Below are 21,724 nucleotides of genomic sequence, written 5' to 3' on the forward strand. Positions count from 1 at the left end.
GCAATGTTAGGTGATCTTTTGTACTTATAGGCACTGTGAATTTCACAAAGGTAGTCCTAACTTAGGACTAGTCCAAGGCAATGCTAAGAGATAGGACCAGTCCACAGTTAGGATGAGTTATATATGGTCCTAACTTAGGACCAGTCCTATCTCTTAGCATTGCTTAGGACTAGTCCTAAGTTAGGAATACCTTTGAGAAATCGACCCCAGGACACATTTGATAATATTATTGTCAAAGACCAGTACCCACACCCCAACATAATATGCATAAAGTTTATGAGAACTTTGGCTCAATTTGGTCATCGAAGTTGCACGAGAATGTTAAAGAAAGACACCATCGCTAATTTCACAATTTTTTTGTTTTTCAGATGCAAAATAAATTAAGGTTTCAAGTCTTTTATTATTTGAGTGAGAAATTACCTCTTTCTCAAAAACCATGTTTTTTCAGGGGGAGCCTTTAGTTTAAACAGCGCCCCATTGCTTGTTTCCATTCCAAGTACGATTTTTGCTAACGACAATTTTGCCAAATGTGTCTTTAAAATTGTCCAATTTATCTTTCAAAAAATTTATGTCACCTCTATTTCGTACAGCAGTTTGATCATAAAGCAAGGAGCAGCTCCTTGCTATAAATATGGTTTGATCAATTACAAAAAAAACACAAGAATATTTAAAGTAATTTTTGCACATTTTCGCCAGGTTATTGCATTGGGTGTGGTCCTTGCTGGACCCTTACAAACAAGTACAGTACCCTGCAGCCAAATTTCATAAAGCCTAACACAAACACTTGCTAAGCATCTTTGCTTGGCAGAAACTGTAGCTTAACTAGATAAGTCAATAAAGTTTACCTTTGTGACAGGTGCCCCACCCATTTTGGGGCTCATCAGTATTCGAATTTATGCACAAATGAATGTTGAATGTCAAACAAGTAACTGGTTCTTGTTTACAGAAACCAGTTTCAAACCGATATTCGACATTGCATTATTTAGGAAAGCATTTATTTTGTGGGTGATTTGAGTGATAAGATACCGAGTCCCACCAAACGACCGCCTACACTATCTAGTATATTGTATACCAGCATTAATCATTAACCTCCTGGAACTCCATGACTTGACTGCCTTTGCGCAGCAGTGAGCAGCAAATCAGGTAAATGTCGAAGTTTTATTGCGTTGCAATTTGCATCTATTTTCATTTAGCCTACTACACTAGAATTTTAAAGAAATAACTCTGATGGACCATTCCACAGAAAGTGGTCCTGGACTAGACCCAGTAACTGGGGCGCTGTACTCCTTTTTTCGGATTTTGACATTATCGTAGGTACGACCGATAATGTCAAAATTTGAAAAAAAGAGTTACTGGGTCTGGAAAAGTTTCCGTATGGTGGCGCCACCACTTTTTCATTCGAAATAAAATAATCTAATTTACCTGATTGATATATCCCTTTTTGTAAAAATGAGTGAAAAAGTGGTGGCGCCATACGGAAAGTTATCCCTGGGTCTAGTCCTGGACATTAAAAATTGTGCAAGCAGCCTAAACTTTGGTTTTTATAATACTAAATAGCAAACATAATCAAATTACAATAACATGATTCAAAGAGACTTTTAAGCTAAACTTTTCTTCGAGGGAAACTGTCAAAATTGTATTTTTGTAGACCCAGAGCGCCCCAGTTACTGGATCTAGTATTTTTCAATGTACGAACTACGGTACAATTGAATGTTCTGAGAGTGAGAGTAAATAATTATTATATATTTAATAAATATCTTGGATTGATTGGTCAAAACACGGTCACAACACATGGGGAGTGTTAACGGTAGGTATAAAGACCGGCTTTGGAAAATAGCGAATAAGTGGCCCCTAAATCAGCATACATTAGTGTAAACCTTGCGCGTTGCACTATCGAGGCTTATCCATGTTAGTTTCAGTGCAACTACACGCACTTGCGCGTACGCGCATACGCGCACTGAAAATGTATCAATTTTGAGTGCAACAGGTGCGCTATATAAACTCATTTGTCCATATTTTATATGGTCTTGTTTACAGCGACATGCTACATGGACGCTGAGCTAATGCGCGCATTTTAATGAACAAAGAACAGCTATTGTCCAATCATTTGCCTCCTATGACCCCAGTGAAGGCGCTGAACAAACCATTATTTAAAGGAGTCGCTGGTCTCAAAGATCAATAATGTGATTAACGCACGAAAGAGATGGGAACCATCAAAAGCTCTTTCTTACTCCATTCTTACGTTAGAAAATTATTTTCTTTTCTAAATTTACCTCATGTAAAGTTAAAGAATAGGCAAAGAAAAACAACACAAACGTAATGTTTTGGTGAACATTGTAATGGCGGAGCTGCTCGCCTCGCATAGTATTTATTCATGACATTCACATACTTAATTCAACTCATTTAATTTAAATTTCATCATTATTCTCGTCGGCTTAACTAGCCAATTATTCACATAATCTCATTAAATTCAATTTCAAATTCCAAGTACAGATGAGGGGAGCAAACGTGTTTGCGGATCAGTTTTTATGTATGCATTTCTGGCCTTTTCGGTTTTCCATCTTCCGTGCATGGATATTAAGTGAGATGGGAGTAGGGCCTTTGAAGCTGCGGATGCACCGCCTGACCTCAGGCTATGGAGTCCGAACTTGTGAATATCTGGAACGAATGGTCGGAGGGCTTCTAGTACAATCTCTCTGGTTCTGGTGTAGCTTAACCCATGAGTAGTAGGAACGAGACCGGTTTTGGAACGTGTCATTCTGCGAAGTACCGGTAGAGGAGAAGTGTCAGGATCGCCCATTGCTTGGAAATATCGTTCTGTGATTACAACTGGACAGGTTGGCTGAAATGTTCTTGCAATTGTTATATTATTGCCCTGGCGGTATTGATCAGTTTTTGACTTGCATAAATGTATGACGAGACTGTCACTGAGTATACTACAGTCCGTTCGTCTTACATTACTGATGTCGTTGAAACGAAGGAAACCTGCGTAACAGACAAAGCATACGAATAGGATGCGTAAATCGCCTAATGCTGCACTAGGTTGACCGTGAGCATTATAAAGTTTTGCCAAGATTTCAGGTGTTACCGGTTCCTTCCGATTTGGGGTAGAGGCTGTGAGTCTCTTGTAGCCTTGTATGGTTGTTTTGACCAATGGATCGTTTGTAGGTGACGGTAATCCAGCCAAGCTATGTGCCCAGGCAACAGCAGCTGCTGCAGAATCTGCTGCCGTTTTATGACCGGATGAATAAAATGAAGACAAATATAGGGCGAAATCTGTTGGGTTGACGGGAAATGATTTGACGCCGGTCTTGGATGAAGCCCATGATTCCCATCGTTTCCAACTATTGCTGTATTTTATCGTTGTTGAGTGTGCTCTTGATGACATTAATAGTTTTGGTAGGGCTCCAAGGGCAAGTTGCTTTAGTTCCGGGTCAGTTGCTGAATGAGAGAGTGCCAACCATCTATCTGAAACAGACAAAGTAAAAAGAGAGCAGCAAAAGTTGTGCTCCGTACCATAGCCTAAAAGCTATATATATGTATATGCAATAATTGCTAATTCATGGCTAAATTAGCCGGTCTGCAAAAATTCAGATAAGGAAAATTATCTGTCGTTTCAGAATATATAGAAGCAAGTGCGTGTAATATGCACTTAATTTGGTGTTGCTACTGAAAAACGTGCAACAAAAGCTCGGCGTCCAACACCAGGCTGAGTTATCAGCGCTCAGTGGCCACGTAAAACCCCCAACTTGTGGAGGAACCGTGGACGCGACCAGGATGTTGGACGTAGGTCGCGCTATCCTTTCTCCGAGCATTTTTTTTTTTTTTTTTTTTTTTTTTTTTTGATAGGGCGGGTTGCGGTGGGAAGCGAGGTAAGTTGCTCTACCGAGAGTGATTGCTAAGCTGAAAACGCCCCGTTTTAAGGGAGAATGTGAAAGGAAACCTTACGTAATCATGGCACGCTCTAACGAGCGTGCTGCACCTGTCGTGCAATAACGAAAAGAAAATTAACTTTCTTACTCCATTCTTACGTTAGAAAATTATTTTCTTTTCTAAATTTACCTCATGTAAAGTTAAAGAATAGGCAAAGAAAAACAACACAAACGTAATGTTTTGGTGAACATTGTAATGGCGGAGCTGCTCGCCTCGCATAGTATTTAGAGAACGCCAAAGAAAGGGTAAAGCAAAAAGGCATGCATGCAATAATATCATCTGAGGAAAAATCGAAGGTGATTCCCATACTGGTTATAAAAAACCATCCATTACGGTGATGCACACAAATCGGCATCGGCTACAATTAGCCCAATTGCAATCAACTGCATTGTTATATACAATCATATCTTTCAATCATACGCAATCGTCGCTTCGTCAACAATTTTTGACCGACTGTTTATAAGAAAATATAAGTTTTTTTATGCGTGAACGGCACATTCAGGGCAGATGCCGAGAGGAGAAAGACAAAACCCCATGTTCGAAGATCTGAACGATTGTGAAAAATCGTATCTCAAAGCTAAGCATGAAAAATTGGGATTATTTCGGAAAACTGTGCTCTTACCCAATGATGAAGGGCTGAATGACGTTTGCAATACTTTCCAATCTACAATTGAATAGTCTAGGTGTATGCCGTCTGGGCAGACGAAGGGCCAAAATGCTGATGTTGTCCATTTTGGGATTACTAGAGTGCCTGTTGCTTTGACCGCAACAATGCGTTTAATGACTTGTATAATAAGGGACACGGGGGGACAGAAATAGTTGTTTTCAGATGTCCAGCTTTGGCAAAAGGCATCTACGCCGCATACCGCTTTGCACCAAAATCTAGCGTTGAACCTGGGGAGTTTTGCGTTGTGAGGTGAGGCAAAGCGATCTATTGAGTGGGGTCCCCAAAGATTGTCTATGAGATTGAATGACACAGAATCAATTGCCCAATCATCAAAATCTTTAAATTTGCTTATCTTATCAGCGAGTTTGTTCTCATTTCTAGGTAACCACTCAGGAATTAGGATGAAATCGTGTTTCTTAGACAAAGTATATATTGACAATGCAATGTTATGTAGATCGGGTTTGACACTACCACGCGTGATTATCTTTGGCACGTTTGAATTGTCAGTACACCATTTGATAGTTTTGTGGGAAACCACGTGTTGAAGTTCTAAGAGTAAGTTAAGGACCGCTGCTAGTTCGCGCCAAGTTGAGCTTTTACGTTTTTCTGATTGTGACCAGTTTCCTTGAATCTTGAGATTTGGTTGGTTTTCAACATATCCGCCGTAACCTACATCACTGGCATCTGAATAAATGGTCATAGATGGGACAAGCCTGAGTCTGATGGAAAAGCCGTTAAGAGAAACGATGTTTTGGGCCCAGAATTCGAGTTCAGCTACAGTGTCGTTGCGTAACTTTATCGATTGATTCCAGGAATCACTTGATTCGATTGATCTATATGAGTCACGAGTCATTAATCTAGCAATGGGGCCCAATGCTAGGGACATCGAGATCACTTGACCCGTGAAACATGCCAGCTGTTTAACTGGTACACAATTGTTGGCTTTGTGTGCCGTAAAAATTGCAGAGATCGTTGACAGAAGTTTGTACAGTTTCTTCTGTGGTATGCGAAACAGCAAATTCCTGGAATCAATGATGAGACCCAAGTATTGTATTTCTTCGGTGGGTTCCCATATGCATTTTGTTTTACTAGGAACAAAGCCGCTATTGTTGATGGTATTTCGCACTATATTTTTGCTACTTTGCGCTGAAGCATGGTCTGATGAAATTATAAGACCGTCGTCAATGTACATGAAAGAAATAATACCCTGAGAGCGCCAAAAATACACTAGCGGCCTTGTTAGCTTAGTAAAAAGGTGGCATGCGCTGCTTAATCCAAATGGAAGGGCAGTAAACATGTAATATCTAACATGGTTATCGCAATGATGCCAGGAAAAACCCAAGTATTTTTGATGTGGCGGAAATATTTCTACATGGTGATATCCAGATTCAAGGTCGAAAGAAAAATACACCTGGTTACTGTCAAGTGCTGGAGCGATATGGGCGAGGTCTTCGTACTTGAACTTTGATTTCCAAATGAAATGGTTCGGATGCCGCAAATCTAAAACCAAGCGCAGCTTTTTACCTTCTGCAACGGTTAAAGGGTTACAGCAATATGGCGGCGAGTCTAATTCTACAATGCATCTTTTTGTGATCAATTCGGAAATGGCGGTCTCAACAAACTGGGCGTGGTTTAGGCTGGACTTATTGTTTTTCAAAACAATGGGTGGTGGTTCTAAATAAAACGGAATCTTCTAACCTGTTTCTATAACATCTAATACAAAGGGGCTTGCTTTGAGAACATTTCTCCAGAATGAAATACAAGGTTTAAGTTTACCTTTTACGCCTGTGGGCATGTGACCGGGTAAATCGCCTTCAGCCGATTCCCAGTTTCTAATGGCCGGATGTGTCTGAGAGTCCGGTGGCTGGAGTTTGCAGTCTTCGTGGTTGTCGTAGTGCACGTAGGGAAGGGCAACTGGTCCGGACGTGTCCAGTAATGCCGCACTGGAAGCAGGTGCGACTCTCTGGTCGGTATGGGCTGCTGAAATGACTGGGGGCGAAAGGACGAAAAGAATAAGGAGCACGAGATGGGGCTCCATGGCTGAACTGGGAAGGACGAGTGGGCTTCACCTTAGATTTCTTGAGCTCGGCCTTTTTGGATGCAGCAGACTTTTCGGCCTTTTTCAGTCTTTTTTCGTCTCCGGAGTCATCTGCCAACTCGTCCGTGATGTATTCTTTAACGGTTGCCCAGCCTTGTGTAGATCTATCTGCAACCTTGATAAGCTTCTGGCGTTGTTTATTCAGCTCTATAACTGAACTAAGTAGACCCAATCCGGAGTTAAGGTCTCCAACTTTTATTGATGCAATGGCCGATTCTACCGGAGCATTGAGTTTTTCAGTATGTCGAAACTGGTCTTTGTTTCCGATGCTCTTAAATTCATACTCAATTTCAGCTGATGTCCGTTGTTTCTTGATTGCAGACTCCACTTTGGTGTCTATACTGCTTGACATGGTTTGGATTGCCAAAAGTATGTCTTCATTCGAAGCCTCAGGATTCATCTTCTAATTTGTTGTGTACGGTATTATAAGATTAGAGCATAGAGAACGGACGATTGAGTGTGTAGCGAGGTAAGTTGCTCTACCGAGAGTGATTGCTAAGCTGAAAACGCCCCGTTTTAAGGGAGAATGTGAAAGGAAACCTTACGTAATCATGGCACGCTCTAACGAGCGTGCTGCACCTGTCGTGCAATAACGAAAAGAAAATTAACAAATATGGCCCCTGAACATGTCTGGAAGTATCGCTGAGAGAAAAGTCACAAAATTTGGACAATTTTAGCCCTTTAATTCGCTAAAAAAAGGTATCGGCGAGGTCCATTAACAGCGCCAGACACCCACCAAGGTCATTACCACGCAGTGAAGACCGGGTCCGATAACTGTTATTCCCAAATTTTTACACATATAAATAAATGGAAAAAGGGTTATTTTTGTCTTGAGCACTTTCAAATGTTGTACATCATGTTTGCTTTGTAAACAAATTTTTTGGTTTATTACTGGCAATTAAATTTCAGTAAAGAAGCAAGTATTCATTTTTAAATGGGTCGATGAATGGTTTGAATTGCCAGTGTACTGTAAGCACACGTAACTAAAAAATACAAAAAGTTTTTCCATCAATAATTAAAAACAGTTTTTCAATGCAATCTTTTATTTGAAAAGGTAGATCCTTCAGAAGCAGACCACAGCAGTCTGCTACTGTAAACACACACAACTAAGAAATACAAAAAGTTTTTCCATCAATAATTACAAACAGTTTTTCAATGCAATCTTTTATTTCAAAAGGTAGATCCTTCAGAAGCAGACTACAGTATTCTGCTTCTGAAGGATCTACCTTTTCAAGTAAAAGATTGCATTGAAAAACTGTTTGTAATTATTGATGGACTTGTGTGACCCAACAATTGTTGAACAAGTGTAAGCAATAAAAAGAACCACTTTTTGGATAGTTTATGCATTAAAACTAAGGTCAGGAAACTTGTATAAATAACATACGTAACATTGTCTGTAACACACAGGACGTTATGTGTGTGTTAGGGCCTACATGTTTTGTAAGCTGGGTTGTAAAGTAATGGGTTATAAATTTCGAGATTTTCTTTGATGGCACAGTATTCGGGATTTTCTTTTATGGTACAGTAGTACTGTACCATCAAAGAAAATCCCAAAATTTATAATTTATATTATTTCCTCATCTCATACGGGAGCTGGACAAATTAGGCATCTGAAAGCACTAAACTTTGTGTGACCAGTGTGTTTTTTCTTTCATAACTTCAACGACCAATTGAGCTCAACTTTTCACAGATTTGTTATTTTGTGCATGTTGAGATACACCAAGTAAGAAGACTGATCTTTGACAACTACCATTAGTGTCCAGTGTCTTTAATTAGGGAATAACAGTGCGAGTACCCGGTCTTCACTGCGTGGTAATGACCGGGTTGGTAGCTGGCGCTGTTAACGGACCGAGCCATTAGTGTCCAGTGTCTTTAATTAGGGAAGTACAGTGTTCGTACCCGGTCTTCACTGCATGGTAATGACCGGGTTGGTGGCTGGCGCTGTTAACGGACCCAGCCGGAGGCGAGGTTCGTTACTTCCAGACATGTTCAGGGGCCATATTTGAGCTTTTGGTGGTTCCCATCTGTTTTGTGCGTTAATCACATTACTGATCTTTGAGACCAGTGACTCTTAAATAATGATCTGTTCAGCACCTTCACTGGGGTCAAAGGAGGCAAATGATTGGACGATAGCTGTTCCTTGTGCATTAAAACGCGCGCATGAGCTCGACGTTAGTTTAAACGCGCGAACATGTTACATGCGCGCACTCAAAAATGATACATTTTTAGCGCGCGTATGCGTAAGTGCGCGAAGTTGCAATGAAACTAACAGGGATAAAAATAAGCGTGCGATACAGTGCAAGGCGCAATGTTTACACAATGTATGCTGATTTAGTGGCCACTTATTCACTGTTTTCCAAAGCCGGTCTTTATACTGTTAACACTCCCCCATGTGTTGTGACTGCGTTTTGACCAATCATAGACTTGAAACCGTCCAAGGTTCTTATTAATAACAGATAAATCAAACAAACAAATAACTTACAGGGTTTACAGAAGGTAGTGGTGAAATACTTCTCTTGAAATATTTTTCCATGAAATGCTTTACTTTTTGAGAAAACAGTAAAACAATATCAATTCTCGTTAATGAGAATTACGGATTTTATTTTAGTCACATGTCATGACACGGCAAAATGCACGGACACAAGGGTGGGTTTTCCCGTTATTTTCTCCCGACTCCGATGACCGATTAAGCCCAAATTTTCACAGGTTTGTCATTTGATATAGAAGTTGTGATACATGAAGTGTGGGCCTTGGACAATACTGTTTACCGAAAGGGTCCAATGGCTTTAATTAAAAAAAAATATTTTGGGAAGTTAAATTTCCAAAACCTTTTTTGTGTCTCTTTAATTATTGTACTCACAGTCCATGGATGAAGGAAATGGTTGGTATGTCGATTTTAGAGAACTATTCACATATATTTAAGATATAGTTGTCAAAGACCAGTCTTCTCACTTGGTGTATCTCAACATATGCATAAAACCCGCTACAAACATTTGAAAATTTGAGCTCAATTGGTGGTCAAAGTTGCAACATAATAACAAAAGAAAAAACACCCTTGTCATATGAAGTTGTGTGCTTTTAGATGCTTGATTTCGAGACCTCAAAATCTAATTCTGAGGTCTTGAAATCAAATTTGTGGAAAATAACTTCTTTATTGAAAACTACGTTACATTAGAGGGAGCCGTTTCTCACAATGTTTCATACTATCAACAGCTCCCCATTACTCATTACTAAGTAAGATTTTATGCTAATAATTATTTTGAGTAATTGCCAATAGTGTCCACTGCCTTTAAAATGTTACTTCTATTATAAACTCTTTCTGTACAACTAGCATCTTTAAGGTGACACATTGTTCATGCCATGTTTTAATTTTTCTTCCTACATTATTTCCAGAGCAGTGAATAACCTGAACAAACATAATGGCACGTGGACTTTTTGCTGTTATTGTTCAAGCGTTGTTTACGTTGACCTATGCCCTCTTTGGGGCTCTCATGGTCAGTTTTGGTATCCTCGTCAAAACCATCAAGAAAGGACCAAAGGCAGTATTTGCCTGGCATGATCGAGAGAAAATGCCAGAATGTATGCAAAACCCAGAACTTGGAACGCATGGATTCTTAAGACTTAAGGTTCGTTTAACCTCCGACAATGCCACATTAGAGAAACTGAAATCTCTTCTGAAGAATGTTTGGCCCAAAACTCAACTACATTTTTGTATAATAGTAAATTCACCCAAAAGTTGCATTTAATCATAGGGCTGCTACTATGAAGCTCATAATCAGAAATGTTTTTTTTTTATTTTTTTTTTTTTCATACTTTTTTTTTTTCATTTGCTTAAATGTTTTATTATTATTTTTTATTAACCAACCTCATCTGTCAATGGGGACTTTTGGAGTTGGGACCCTAGAAGGTGGCAGCACACGAGGCAATTTTTAATTGTTCACACAATCCTGAGCATGTGCACACTTCCTTGCAGGGCTCGAATTAACACTGAAACCAATTCTCTTTAATATCGGGCCTGTAAGCTCATGACTGGACAAGTTCAGCAGTCTTGTAAGACGAATTTATCTTGGTGCTTGCTTCAAATAGAAACAGTATGCGTGTTAAAATGTTAGACCAGAACATTTTTGGACCAGTGAACATTTCGAGCAACAAACCGCACTGTGGATTTCCCCCCCAAATTCGAACCCTGGAGTAAGAATGCGTGTTAAATTGTTAGACCAGAACCTTTTTTGGACCAGTTAACATTTCGAGCAACAAACACTGTGCTTGTGGATTTTTTCCCCCAAATTCGAACCCTGGAGAACATTAAGTATGCGTGTTAAATTGTTAGACCAGAACATTTTTGGACCAGTTAAATTAACATGTCGAGCAACAAACCCTGTGCTTGTGGATTTTTCCCCCAAACTCGAACCCTGAAAAACAATGTGTTCAGTTGGTAAGTCTGCTGCCACCTAGCGTCCCAAAAAGCTTTCCATTTGTGTATATTTGGTTTGCGGTAACACCATGTGTGTATCTACTTGCCAGGTAGAGTTTGTTCTTAGTGAACTGTCTTGCTATATTCTACTGCCGCGGAGTAGATAATCGGGGGTTCGGGAGACTTCTAAGTTCTGAAAAGAATTGTCCTGCTTTTAACTATTACCAGGGCGGATGGTATAGAAAATAGACTTGGACTACTACTTTAGCTCATAGGATCGTAATTAACTGTACTGCCGCGGAATCAGTTCTGATTTGGTTGAGATCTCAACGTTTTGACGAGCTTGCTCTAGTCATCGTCAGGAGACTTTCCATTTGTGTTATAAAAAAGGAGTGTTTGTGCAAATTGAGGAGAACAAATTTACCAAGGGACTTGTTTAGTGTTGAGGTTACTTCCCAAAAGTTAGAATAACTGTTATCTATAAAAAAAAAAAATCCCAGGTGCTTTTTATGAAGTCCTGTATTCTGCCAATCTTTGTTCACATCTTTTTACTTGACTGCTTTTGTTACGTGTCAGCTCTTGTCATTTTTAGTAGGGGCAAAACCTGAGGCCATTAGTGTTTTGCTGTTTTTTGTAGTTCCACACTGTCATTTTATTATTTTTTAAATGATTTTTGTTTTACTGATAGGATGTGCGTCTACACTATGTTGCCATAGGTGATGAAGATAAACCATTGATGCTGATGGTACATGGTTTCCCAGAGTGTTGGTACTCTTGGAGGTTTCAGATGATTGAGTTTAAGAAAGACTACAGGTAAACGTCGGTTCTTGAGCTTTGATTTTGTTCCTGTTTTTTTTTTTCAGTTTTTTTTTTTTCATAGAACTTTCTTCATCTTTAAACTTTCTTTAAAGATACAAACCACCAGAAAAGATTATGGGTGCATTCGATTAGCTTCCCCGGGTCAACCTCGGTCTGCCCCCGGTACTTTCAAATAGCTTTGGCGTCATTCCAGGGGCTCACCTGGGTCAGCCCCAAGTGTCCTTCTTGTAGAACGGGTCACTTGGGGCTGGCCCGCGGTGCATGACATCATTCAATTAGCTTTTGTCAGGAGCTCACCCAAATGAGCACGGCAGGGTCGACACAGGGAAGCTAATCGAACGCACCAAGTAAGTTTTTTTTTATAACCTCTAGTTTTTAATTTGTGGTGATCAGGGCTGTAGCTAGACCAATTTTAGTGGTGGGCTCTCAATCAAAATTTTGTTAAACAGGAACTTGAGCGAACTTGAGCGAACTTGAACTTTGCTGAATTTCATTTGAAATGTTTTCAATCAATAAGGAAATCGAGTCATATGACTGTATAAATAGATTTTAATTGTGAAAAAAACAAAACAATTTTAATACCCTTATCCAGTGCTTTTCTAAAAGATTCCCGAAAAGTTCTTTTACGTCATCGCTCATGTATGTCATAAGTGGGAGCTCCCATTTGTATCAGCCGCTTTGTTGCAGCATAGAGGTATAACAAAGCAAACTCACACACATGATATCAAAGTATTGTCATTTTGACGTACGCCGTCAACGGCAAAAGTGTTTTTAGTTTTTCAAAGCCTTAAGGTTGGGGAATGGGGCCTGATTTTTGAATCGATAAATACAAAAAATTTAGAAAAGTGCAAATATGGTAAACAAACACATTATAAACAAGATTAAATAGCATTCCCTTCAAAAAAATCAAATTTGATCAAGTACCTGTTTTTAGTTGAGCAAGGGCGAGCAGTTCAACAAAATTACTTTAATGTTTAATAGGGCCATCATTGCTGAAGTGCAAGCTTCAGGTAGTAATGATGGCCGGTTTCCCAACCTTTTCATTGTATGGGGCCATGCAATAAGTTGAAAGGCCTTTTGACTGGTGTTCTCCTGTTCTTTCTCTGTGTCATTTGATACTCGGTATCATAAGCTGTGTCTCAGATAAATGCACAGTGGACAACATTTTTATTAATCCTGGGGAAGTCTGTGCTGGGCGGCGAAATGTACGTGTACTTTGCTCAGAGATTTTACATTGTGGGTATAGGCCTGCACGGTGCTACCCACTGTGGCCACAACACTGTTTATGATCCATTTCAGCAATCATGCACTCGTACCTGCACTGCATCACAAACCTGAACCTGAAGTTATCACTTCATTGTGTGTTTGCAGTAAACTTTAGAACAGACTGTGTCATATCAAAATCAAACAAGTTTTAATATTATCATCTGTTCTCCCGTTTTAGGATTAAATGATCAATAGAGATGTATTTGAAGGGAAAAGATAACTAGGTTCCATTCTTCTTTTACAGGGTTGTTGCCATTGATCAGCGTGGTTATGGAACTTCCGACACTCCCATTGGTGTCGCCAACTACTCTGTGAAAAAACTTGCTGGTGAGGATCATACAATTTTTGTATCGATAAAAAAATCTAACCCCTGAACCAGGGGTGAATTACACACAGAGAGTTAGGACAAGTTACTTGTCCTAACTTAGGACTAGCCGTACGTTTTTAATATCTCCTAGGACTAGTCCTAAGTTAGGACTTCTCCTCACTCTTTGTGAAGTCAACCCTAGGTTAAATACCGCAACAGTTATTTCAATCACAACTTGATGACAGATCACTCCATACACCTGGTTTTTGTAGGAGACCAAAACTGAATGGCTAATTGTTCTTTATTTTTAATCTGCCGTAGCATTTTGCAAGTTTCATGACAAACAGATTGGTAGATCAGTATACCTGTGTTCGCTTTCAGCAAATGATATCATATTGCAGACTGGCATAGTTTGTTTAGCATTAAAGACTACAGTGGATGGTTGAATAGGATTCAAACCTATCTGCCGCCACCAGTCACATTCGGTTTCTTTAGTGGTTAAGAAATCTCCTTTAGAATGAAGGGGAATAGGTTCCAATCCCACTTGTGAGAAGCCTGTATATATTTTTTTCTCTGCAGGATTTGGGGAAGCGCTGAGAAAAATACCACACATTGGTGTGTGGGTTAAAACCCAGATATTATAAATTACTGTTAAGTTGTTCTTTATGATATGAATTAGAATCAGGATAACAAATTTGTTATGGTAAATACCATAATTACAAATTTTTTACCAATGTGCGTTAAAGGAACACGTTGCCTTGGATCGGACGAGTTGGTCTATAAAAAGCGTTTGAAACCGTTTGTTATGAAATGTATATGTTTAGAAAGATGTTTTAAAAGTAGAATATAATGATCCACACAAGTATCACTCAAAATTGCACGGTTTTCTTTTTACGTCGCGAACTATCGCCGTCGGCCATTTATGGGAGTCAAAATTTTGACCCCCATAAATGGCCGACCGTGTTATTGGACGAGGTAAAAAGAAAACCATGCAATTTCGAGGCATATTTGTGTAGATCATTGTGTTCTACTTTTACATCATCTTTCTAACCATATGCATTCTATAACAAATGGTCACAAAACGCTTTTCAAAGACCAACTCGACCGATCCAAGGCAACGTGTTCCTTTAACCAAAGGAAGAATACTCATTACTTCTGAGTTTTTAGGGAAAAAACTCCACAGGCAACCTGAGTGGGAATCGAACCAGTTGTCTTAACCTTTAGACTACTGAGCGCAATTTCATGGTGCTAGCTTCAGCACAAAAAGGTAGCTAAACAAAACAAAATAATTCTAACCGGAAAATGGTTACCTACCCAACTACCATGCTTTACATGTATGTACCGGTACAGTTTGTGCGACTTGAATCTGGGGACCAATTTTCAAAGACCTGCTTAGCAGAAAATATTGCTAAAGATAAACTTCTGCTAAGAGAAAACAAGCAGAAGGATACCAGTCACAAATGGTACACATGACGTTGTGTTTAGGCTGGTAACCTTAATCTGGTAAGCTTAATTGTTTTTGTGCTGAGCTCCTTTTCGTGCTGAAGCATCTCCATAAAATGATTCTGCTTAGCTGAAAATGTGTAAGCAGTATTTGCCATTTAAGCAGCTCTCGGAAATTGGGCCCTGGTGATAGTATTAAAATAACTTCAAAGTAATGTTCTACAGCTCTTTTTTATTGTATTTTACTGATATTGTTATTAAAGAAGCTGGAGTTGCTAAGTGATTTTGTATGGGTTTATTTTTTCAGCTGATATCAATGACGTTGTGGCTAGTTTGGGTTATAGTTCGTGCATACTGGTTGCCCATGACTGGGGCGGTGCTGTAGCCTGGCAAGTAGCAGACTCGTATCCTGATACTGTGGACAAGTTGATCACTATGAATATACCACATCCTCGATGCATGATGGATCACATGTTAGCTGGCTATTGGCAACAGATTCTGGCTTCTTGGTAAGTGTCCTCTTGGTTTCGTGATGCCCCATATTATTCATAGTCCTCATCAGTTTCCACAAGTATGTCAGGCTGAGTGGTCTGGCTCATCAAATCCATGTCTGGGCCACTTTAATGGTAATCACATTTTTATACTAACTAATTGCAGCAACAATTTGCTTAAGCGTAAGCTTATTACAAGGGTTCGCAAGAAAATTAGGTGACCAGCTTCTGCTTTCACCATCAATGTTATGTCGGTCATTTTTAAACAGTAAGCACTCGAGGTCAGTGAACCTTTTTCTGTGCTTACACTCAGTGAGCAGTGCTATGCAAAAAGGTAACTTGCGCAGTATCGGCTGTTAAGCAGCTCGATGAAATTGGGTCCTGGTGGCTGAGTCTTCCAAGGATGGTTTTTAAAGGCAGCTGGACACTATTGGTAATTACTCAAAATATTCTTTAGCATAAAACCTTTCTTGGTGACGAGTTATGGGGAGAGGTTGATGGTATAAAACATTGTGAGAAACGGCTCACGCTGAAGTGTCATAGTTTTCGAGAAAGAATTAATTTTCCACGAATTTGATTTCGAGACCTCAGATTTAGAACTTGAGGTCTCGAAATCAACCATCTAAACGCACACAACTTCGTGTGACATGGGTGTTTTTTTCTTTCATTATTATCTCGCAAGTTCGATGACCGATTTTCACAGGTTTGTAATTGTATGCACATGTTGAGATACACCAACTGTGAAGGCTAGTCTTTGACAACTACCAATAGTGTCTACTGTCTTTAAATGCTTTTCATCAGTAAATCATATGGATACCTGCAAGGGTAGAGATTGTTGATGTGAATGATGATCAACCTGTGTGCTTATTTGGCTGCTGGATTTGCATACTCCAAAGGAGTTGAGATGGTTGTTTCAGAAAAATATGTAGGGGCCCAATGAGAAGGGGTAATAATCAGTTGCTTTGCATGGCATACATGTACAACGCTTTTACCTCTTGTAGATCATTTATTTTTGCCATGAAATGAATCCATACTCGCTTTAAATAAAGATGTATGCAATATAGTTTACCTGTAGAAGTTACAGTTTTATTAATAGTCATAAGGTTTTTGAGACAAAAGTTAAAAATCACACAGCAATGTTTTCAGGAGAGTCGAGGAAACGCATAGAAAAAATACAGCACCTCAGCAAAGATACCTTAAGAGAAGCTTTCTATTCTACCATCATTATCTTTTAAGTTGAATTTAAATCTGTGGCATGTGTGTTGTGTTATACAAACAGATACCTTTTAAAAGATACCTTACAAACAGTACCCAGACCCTTTAACAAAGTGGCTGCAACCCTCGGGCACGCACAAAGTACATGTACCAGCCTTTAGAAGTGATCAAACTAAATTATAAATGTGGAATGGCCTTCACATTGATTCTAACCTTTGTGTAATAAATCCTGAAGAATTTATATTGGCAACAGATTTTTGAAGAGTACCAGCATTTGTGTTTTCAATACAACATAATTGTCAAACTTTCCTGTGAAATTTTACAATAATGGGTGATTGTGTTAAATTGTAATACACTACAGTTGCCAATTCTGCAATGTTTTTTATTGTTGTAAGTTTGGTGATGAGAAACGTTTAGGATGCAAAAATGTCTCATTTGTGTTTTTGTTTAAGTGTCTCATTTGTGTTTCTGATAAGCAAGATAATTATGTTTTTTTTGTTTTTGTTTTTTTCAGGTACATTTTCTTCTTCCAGCTACCTTTCTTGCCAGAGTTAAATTGCAAGATAGAAGATTATGGAATAATAACGGGAGCTTTCTTGTCGGGAGAAATGGGCCTTAAAAACAGAGAGAATATGACTGCTGACGACATCGAGGCATTCAAGTATTCCGCTAGTCACAAAGGTAAAAAACAGATCTCAGATTTGCAAAAACCATATTGAATAATATTGGATTTGAGGCATTGCATAGTGGGGTATCAATGTATATTTGGTTTGTGGTAACACCGAGTGTATAAATGTACTTGCCGAGTGTAATGATTATGTTAAAGCTCTCAAAAGTACATTATCTACTCAGCAAGTTGATATAAACATGGTGTTACCACAAACCAAATATACATTTGAATAACAGTTGCTAGATCAATATTCAATCATAAGGACCTGGGTACTTTTTGTAACGCAAAACACAATGTCCACAGACAGACCCTAAACTGAACAGTTTGGAGGTAATGGTAGTAGAAAGCTTCTCTCAAAATATTACTTGCTGAGGTGCTGTAGTTTTTGAGAAAAGACTAAGAGAAGCTTTCTACCATCATTATCTTCAAACTGGGTAAGTCTGTGGACATTGTGTTTTGTGTTTTGTAAGAAACAAATTGATGGAATAGAAATTCAATCTTTAAGGATCTGGGTACTTTTTGTAACGCAAAACACAATGTCCACAGACAGACCCTAAACTGAACAGTTTGGAGGTAATGGTAGTAGAAAGCTTCTCTCAAAATATTACTTGCTGAGGTGCTGTAGTTTTTGAGAAAAGACTAAGGGAAGCTTTCTACCATCATAAAACTGAGTAAGTCTGAGGAAATTGTGTTTTGTGTTACAAAAAGAACCCACATCCGTTAAGGTAGCTGGTACCTGCATATCAAACCCTTTCATTCATTGACACAGTTTCACACAAACCAAAAGGTTAAAGGCACATATTTGTGGAACTTGATATTTCATAGCTTTGGTTGTTGCTATAACCGGAGTGGTAAAAAGTCCTATTTATCAATGTTGTCACTGCAGCCAACAGTCATAGCCAAAGTCATTTAATTCTGACGCAGCCTTGGATACTGATGGCATACGGTTGTGTTCTTGGTTTTGTTTAAGTACACCCTCAATTGTTATACTTGCTAGATTGGTGGTATGTGGGTTTTACGCCATATTGGATGCTGAGTTTACATGCTGAAAGCCAACTGCTATCCTGTGTGTTCTTTATTTCACTACACTACACAGACTGCACAATACCATTCTTTTCCACCTGTCACACTAAATCAGAATTTCATGCTGAAAAGTATGACTTCCCATTTATAGACGGGATTTGTAATTGTTAGCAGCGAAAGAAAACATTGATCAGGGCCCGGTTTCATAAAACCTGTAAGCAATTTATTTTTGCTAAGCACAGAAAAATTGGTTACCAGCCAAAACTCCATAAAGTTAACATAGTCGCAACTGGTGCCCCACTTAGCTTAGCAGTATTTTCTGCTTAACAGCTTTATGAAATTTAGGCCCTGGCGTGCTGGTGTGGCAGTTTCAGTCTTCCGCCGTGTTCAGTTTTCCGGGTGACACTGACGTAGCCGGACAATTCAGCACGTTGTTCGACTGGTTTTAGCTTTCTAGCGAGTACTGTAGTTCTCTAAGTGACCCCAAATTGTTTCTATTACGATTCTTTTCTGTTTAGTCACAATGTGCGTCTTGCATTATTGGTGTGTTTTAATGCTACATGTGGACCTGAGAAAGAAGATAAACTAATACTATTATTTCATTATTTGTTTATTCCTCTTCACATTTTTTAACCAAATAATGCACGTGTCATTATGTTTATGATTCTGAGAACAACGGATTTTTCACGAAAAGTCTAATGATGTACAATCCCTTTCAGGAGCGGTATGCGGTAGCCCCATGTGTAAATCTCTTTTGAGTTGTGTTGGTTCTGCGATTTACACACGGTGCTATCGCAAACCTCACCTGATTATACTCTCACCATGCAAACGTTTCAAATCCTACTTACAGGCCTTGAACTTCGTTCTTGAAGGGGCAAAGCAATTTTCTTTCCTTTGGTAAGGGGCATGCTATGGGGAAACAAATTAAAATTTGTATTGGAACTTTTTAAAGGGCACCACAGCAAAACCACAGGACACCATGTCAATTTCTGTTGGTGATGTGGGTTATTTCAAGGCCTGTACTTGCATTCCCTTTGAAAGAAAGCAAATAACTGATTGAGTTGTAAAACTTGTTGTCACAAAGGTAACCTGACAGGAATGATCAACTACTACCGAGCTGCTCTGAGGTACCCATCGAAGATCAGGTCCACCATTACTACACCGACACTCATCGTATGGGGGGACCAGGACGGGGCTCTCAAGGTTAAGCTCTTGGAAGGTACCGATAAGTACGTGAGTGACCTGAAAGTGATGATTGTTCCTGGAGCCAGCCACTGGGTCCAGCAGGACTCCCCGGCTGTCGTCAACGGTCACATGAGGGATTTCCTGGGTGTGAATTAAGGATGAAGTAAAAGTGATGGCTGGAGCTACCCAGGGTCTGAGTTGAATTGTAGATTTTTATTAAATGGTGCATAATAATCTTTATATTGATGAAATCGGAAGGTAAAATATATGATGGGTAGAATGGTATTTGCATGCACCATAAGATGGTTGCAGGAAATTCTTTGTTATTGATAAAATGTTGCCGTACTGTTATCAAACTTAGTACAGACTTAATCAGGGGCTATTTCCCAGACTAAAAATGGAAAGATAAATACAGAATTTACAGAAGAGATTACATAATCTGACAATCTATTTTTGCTTTTTCTTTTTTTCTTTCTTCAATATGGTCTGGGGGTCGTTCAAGAGTGTCGGGGTTATCCTGTTTCTTTGTTTATGTGTTTATTTCCCTTAAACATATTGGAGGTTTTTGAGGAAATAAATAAGTAAATAAATAATATCTTATTTCCCTGCCCCTTAGAATAGACAAGTTCGACCCACCATAGAAACAACCTACTATTCATCTGAACCCCCTCAATCAACAAATGCCACACACAAAAATAAATGCGCAATGTATCTTTCTTGTGATGGCAGCTTGTTTTCTGATGGATTTGAATGTGTGAAACGTGGTCATGATCAGGCAATGTATTTTTGGCCGGATGGTAATGAATTTGTCTCTTTTATGAAGATGCTTTTGTTTGATATTTGGGGTGAATTATTGTTTTTTGTTTGCAAAAATCTGGCCAAATAGTTTTCTCAACAATGTTGTTTTACATTTACAATGCCCATCAACAGCTCTCCACTGCTCGTTTACCAAGTAAGTTTTTTAGGCTAACGATTATTTTGAGCAATTACAAATAGTGTCCAGTGCCTGTAAATGAAATTGAATGCTTGTTTTAAGGAGCTTTCAATTTCTTGCAATTTAGAAAAATTGTGACGTTTACCACATTTTTGCCAGAAATTTCCTGGAAAACCTGCAAGCTAAAACAACAAGTTCAACATTATAGGTCAAGAGAGGGCGCTATGTAAGTTTTGTACTGATGATTCTCTTGCTAGATTCATTTGTAAATTGTGTCGAGGCTGTTATTGCTTTGTCTAAATGCCACTTGCAGCTTTAAAAGATCTTAAAAGAAAATTTAACAATAAATTGTACTTGAAAAAGTACTGAGACGAGAGACAATAATATAACTAAAAGTGTTTTTTCAATATTTTTGTATTCCTCTTCACATTATTTGAACCAAATGATTACCAGTACTTGGATTTCCTTATATAAATATTTTATTAAAGATGCTATGTCAGATTTTTGGCCCCAAACATTAAACAATAGATTTTTTTTAGTGAATGGTGTTTCAAAGAGTATCACCCGCTCTAACGAAAAAAAGTTTAACTTTTACTTTTAATGGTCAGGAACCATGACAAAAATTTAAAACGTTTCTTATAAAACACCTAAGAATTGGTCACGTGATATATTGTCGGGATCAATGGCTCAAATGAAAGCTTGTAACTTTCTCGACCCCCATCAAAATACCTATTGAATTTTAAATAAAAATGTTGGGGTCAAATCGGCCAAAAATCTGACATAGCATCTTTAACATGATATTAATTATAATTATCAAATTGAAATTTCAGTACGTGGTTTACTTGTGTGAGATAGAAAGTATGTAGTGCCAATACTAAAAAAAAGCTGTTTAACAGCAAATATGATTTGTCTAATAAATTTTATTGAAAAGCAAGCTCTCAAAAAACTAATGCGCCTCTAAAGTCCTTCTTTTGTTTAATAATTTTTTTATTTGTTGTTTGTTTTACCGAAGAATGTTCTAATAATTATCAGTGGTGTGTCTAAACTTATTGTTTGGGAAAAACGGGGAGTTTTTTGTTTCTGGAAATAACATATGACTGGGATTTTAGTTTACCGAAATTCCCTAAAATATATGTGTCCACTTCCTTCTCCCTTCTCAATCAATCAATCAATCAATCACTCAATCAATCAATCAGTATAACATTTATTTCCGAGTTAACATGGAGGTGTCATCCTAAAAGCCGAGGCTTGTGGTTGAT

The 21,724-nt window shown here is 38.6% G+C and overlaps 2 protein-coding genes across 3 annotated transcripts; one reads left to right on the forward strand and one right to left on the reverse strand.

Annotated features, from left to right (window-relative positions):
* The first annotated feature begins 975 nt into the window (after nt 1-975).
* On the forward strand, nt 976-21,411 carry LOC139935298 (epoxide hydrolase 4-like). 2 transcript variants are annotated; one of them, XM_071929833.1, is made up of 7 exons: nt 976-1,143; nt 10,097-10,324; nt 11,801-11,925; nt 13,442-13,524; nt 15,255-15,456; nt 17,168-17,334; nt 19,431-21,411. In XM_071929833.1, exons 2-7 carry the CDS (start codon nt 10,118-10,120, stop codon nt 19,685-19,687), a joined length of 1,041 nt encoding a protein of 346 aa, XP_071785934.1. In that variant the 5' UTR covers nt 976-1,143; nt 10,097-10,117; the 3' UTR covers nt 19,688-21,411. The 2 variants fall into 2 exon arrangements, with proteins under 2 accessions (XP_071785934.1, XP_071785927.1); XM_071929826.1 differs by having other exon boundaries at nt 977-1,143; nt 10,092-10,324.
* On the reverse strand, nt 2,328-6,931 carry LOC139940693 (integrase/recombinase xerD homolog). Its single transcript, XM_071937059.1, has 2 exons — nt 6,377-6,931; nt 2,328-3,468 (listed from the first exon to the last, which is right to left on the reverse strand). Exons 1-2 carry the CDS (start codon nt 6,636-6,638, stop codon nt 2,477-2,479), a joined length of 1,254 nt encoding a protein of 417 aa, XP_071793160.1. The 5' UTR covers nt 6,639-6,931; the 3' UTR covers nt 2,328-2,476.
* Nucleotides 21,412-21,724: the final 313 nt, after the last annotated feature.

Source organism: Asterias amurensis, chromosome 1 (genome assembly GCF_032118995.1).
Source record: "Asterias amurensis chromosome 1, ASM3211899v1".
Taxonomy (NCBI): Eukaryota; Metazoa; Echinodermata; class Asteroidea; order Forcipulatida; family Asteriidae; genus Asterias; species Asterias amurensis.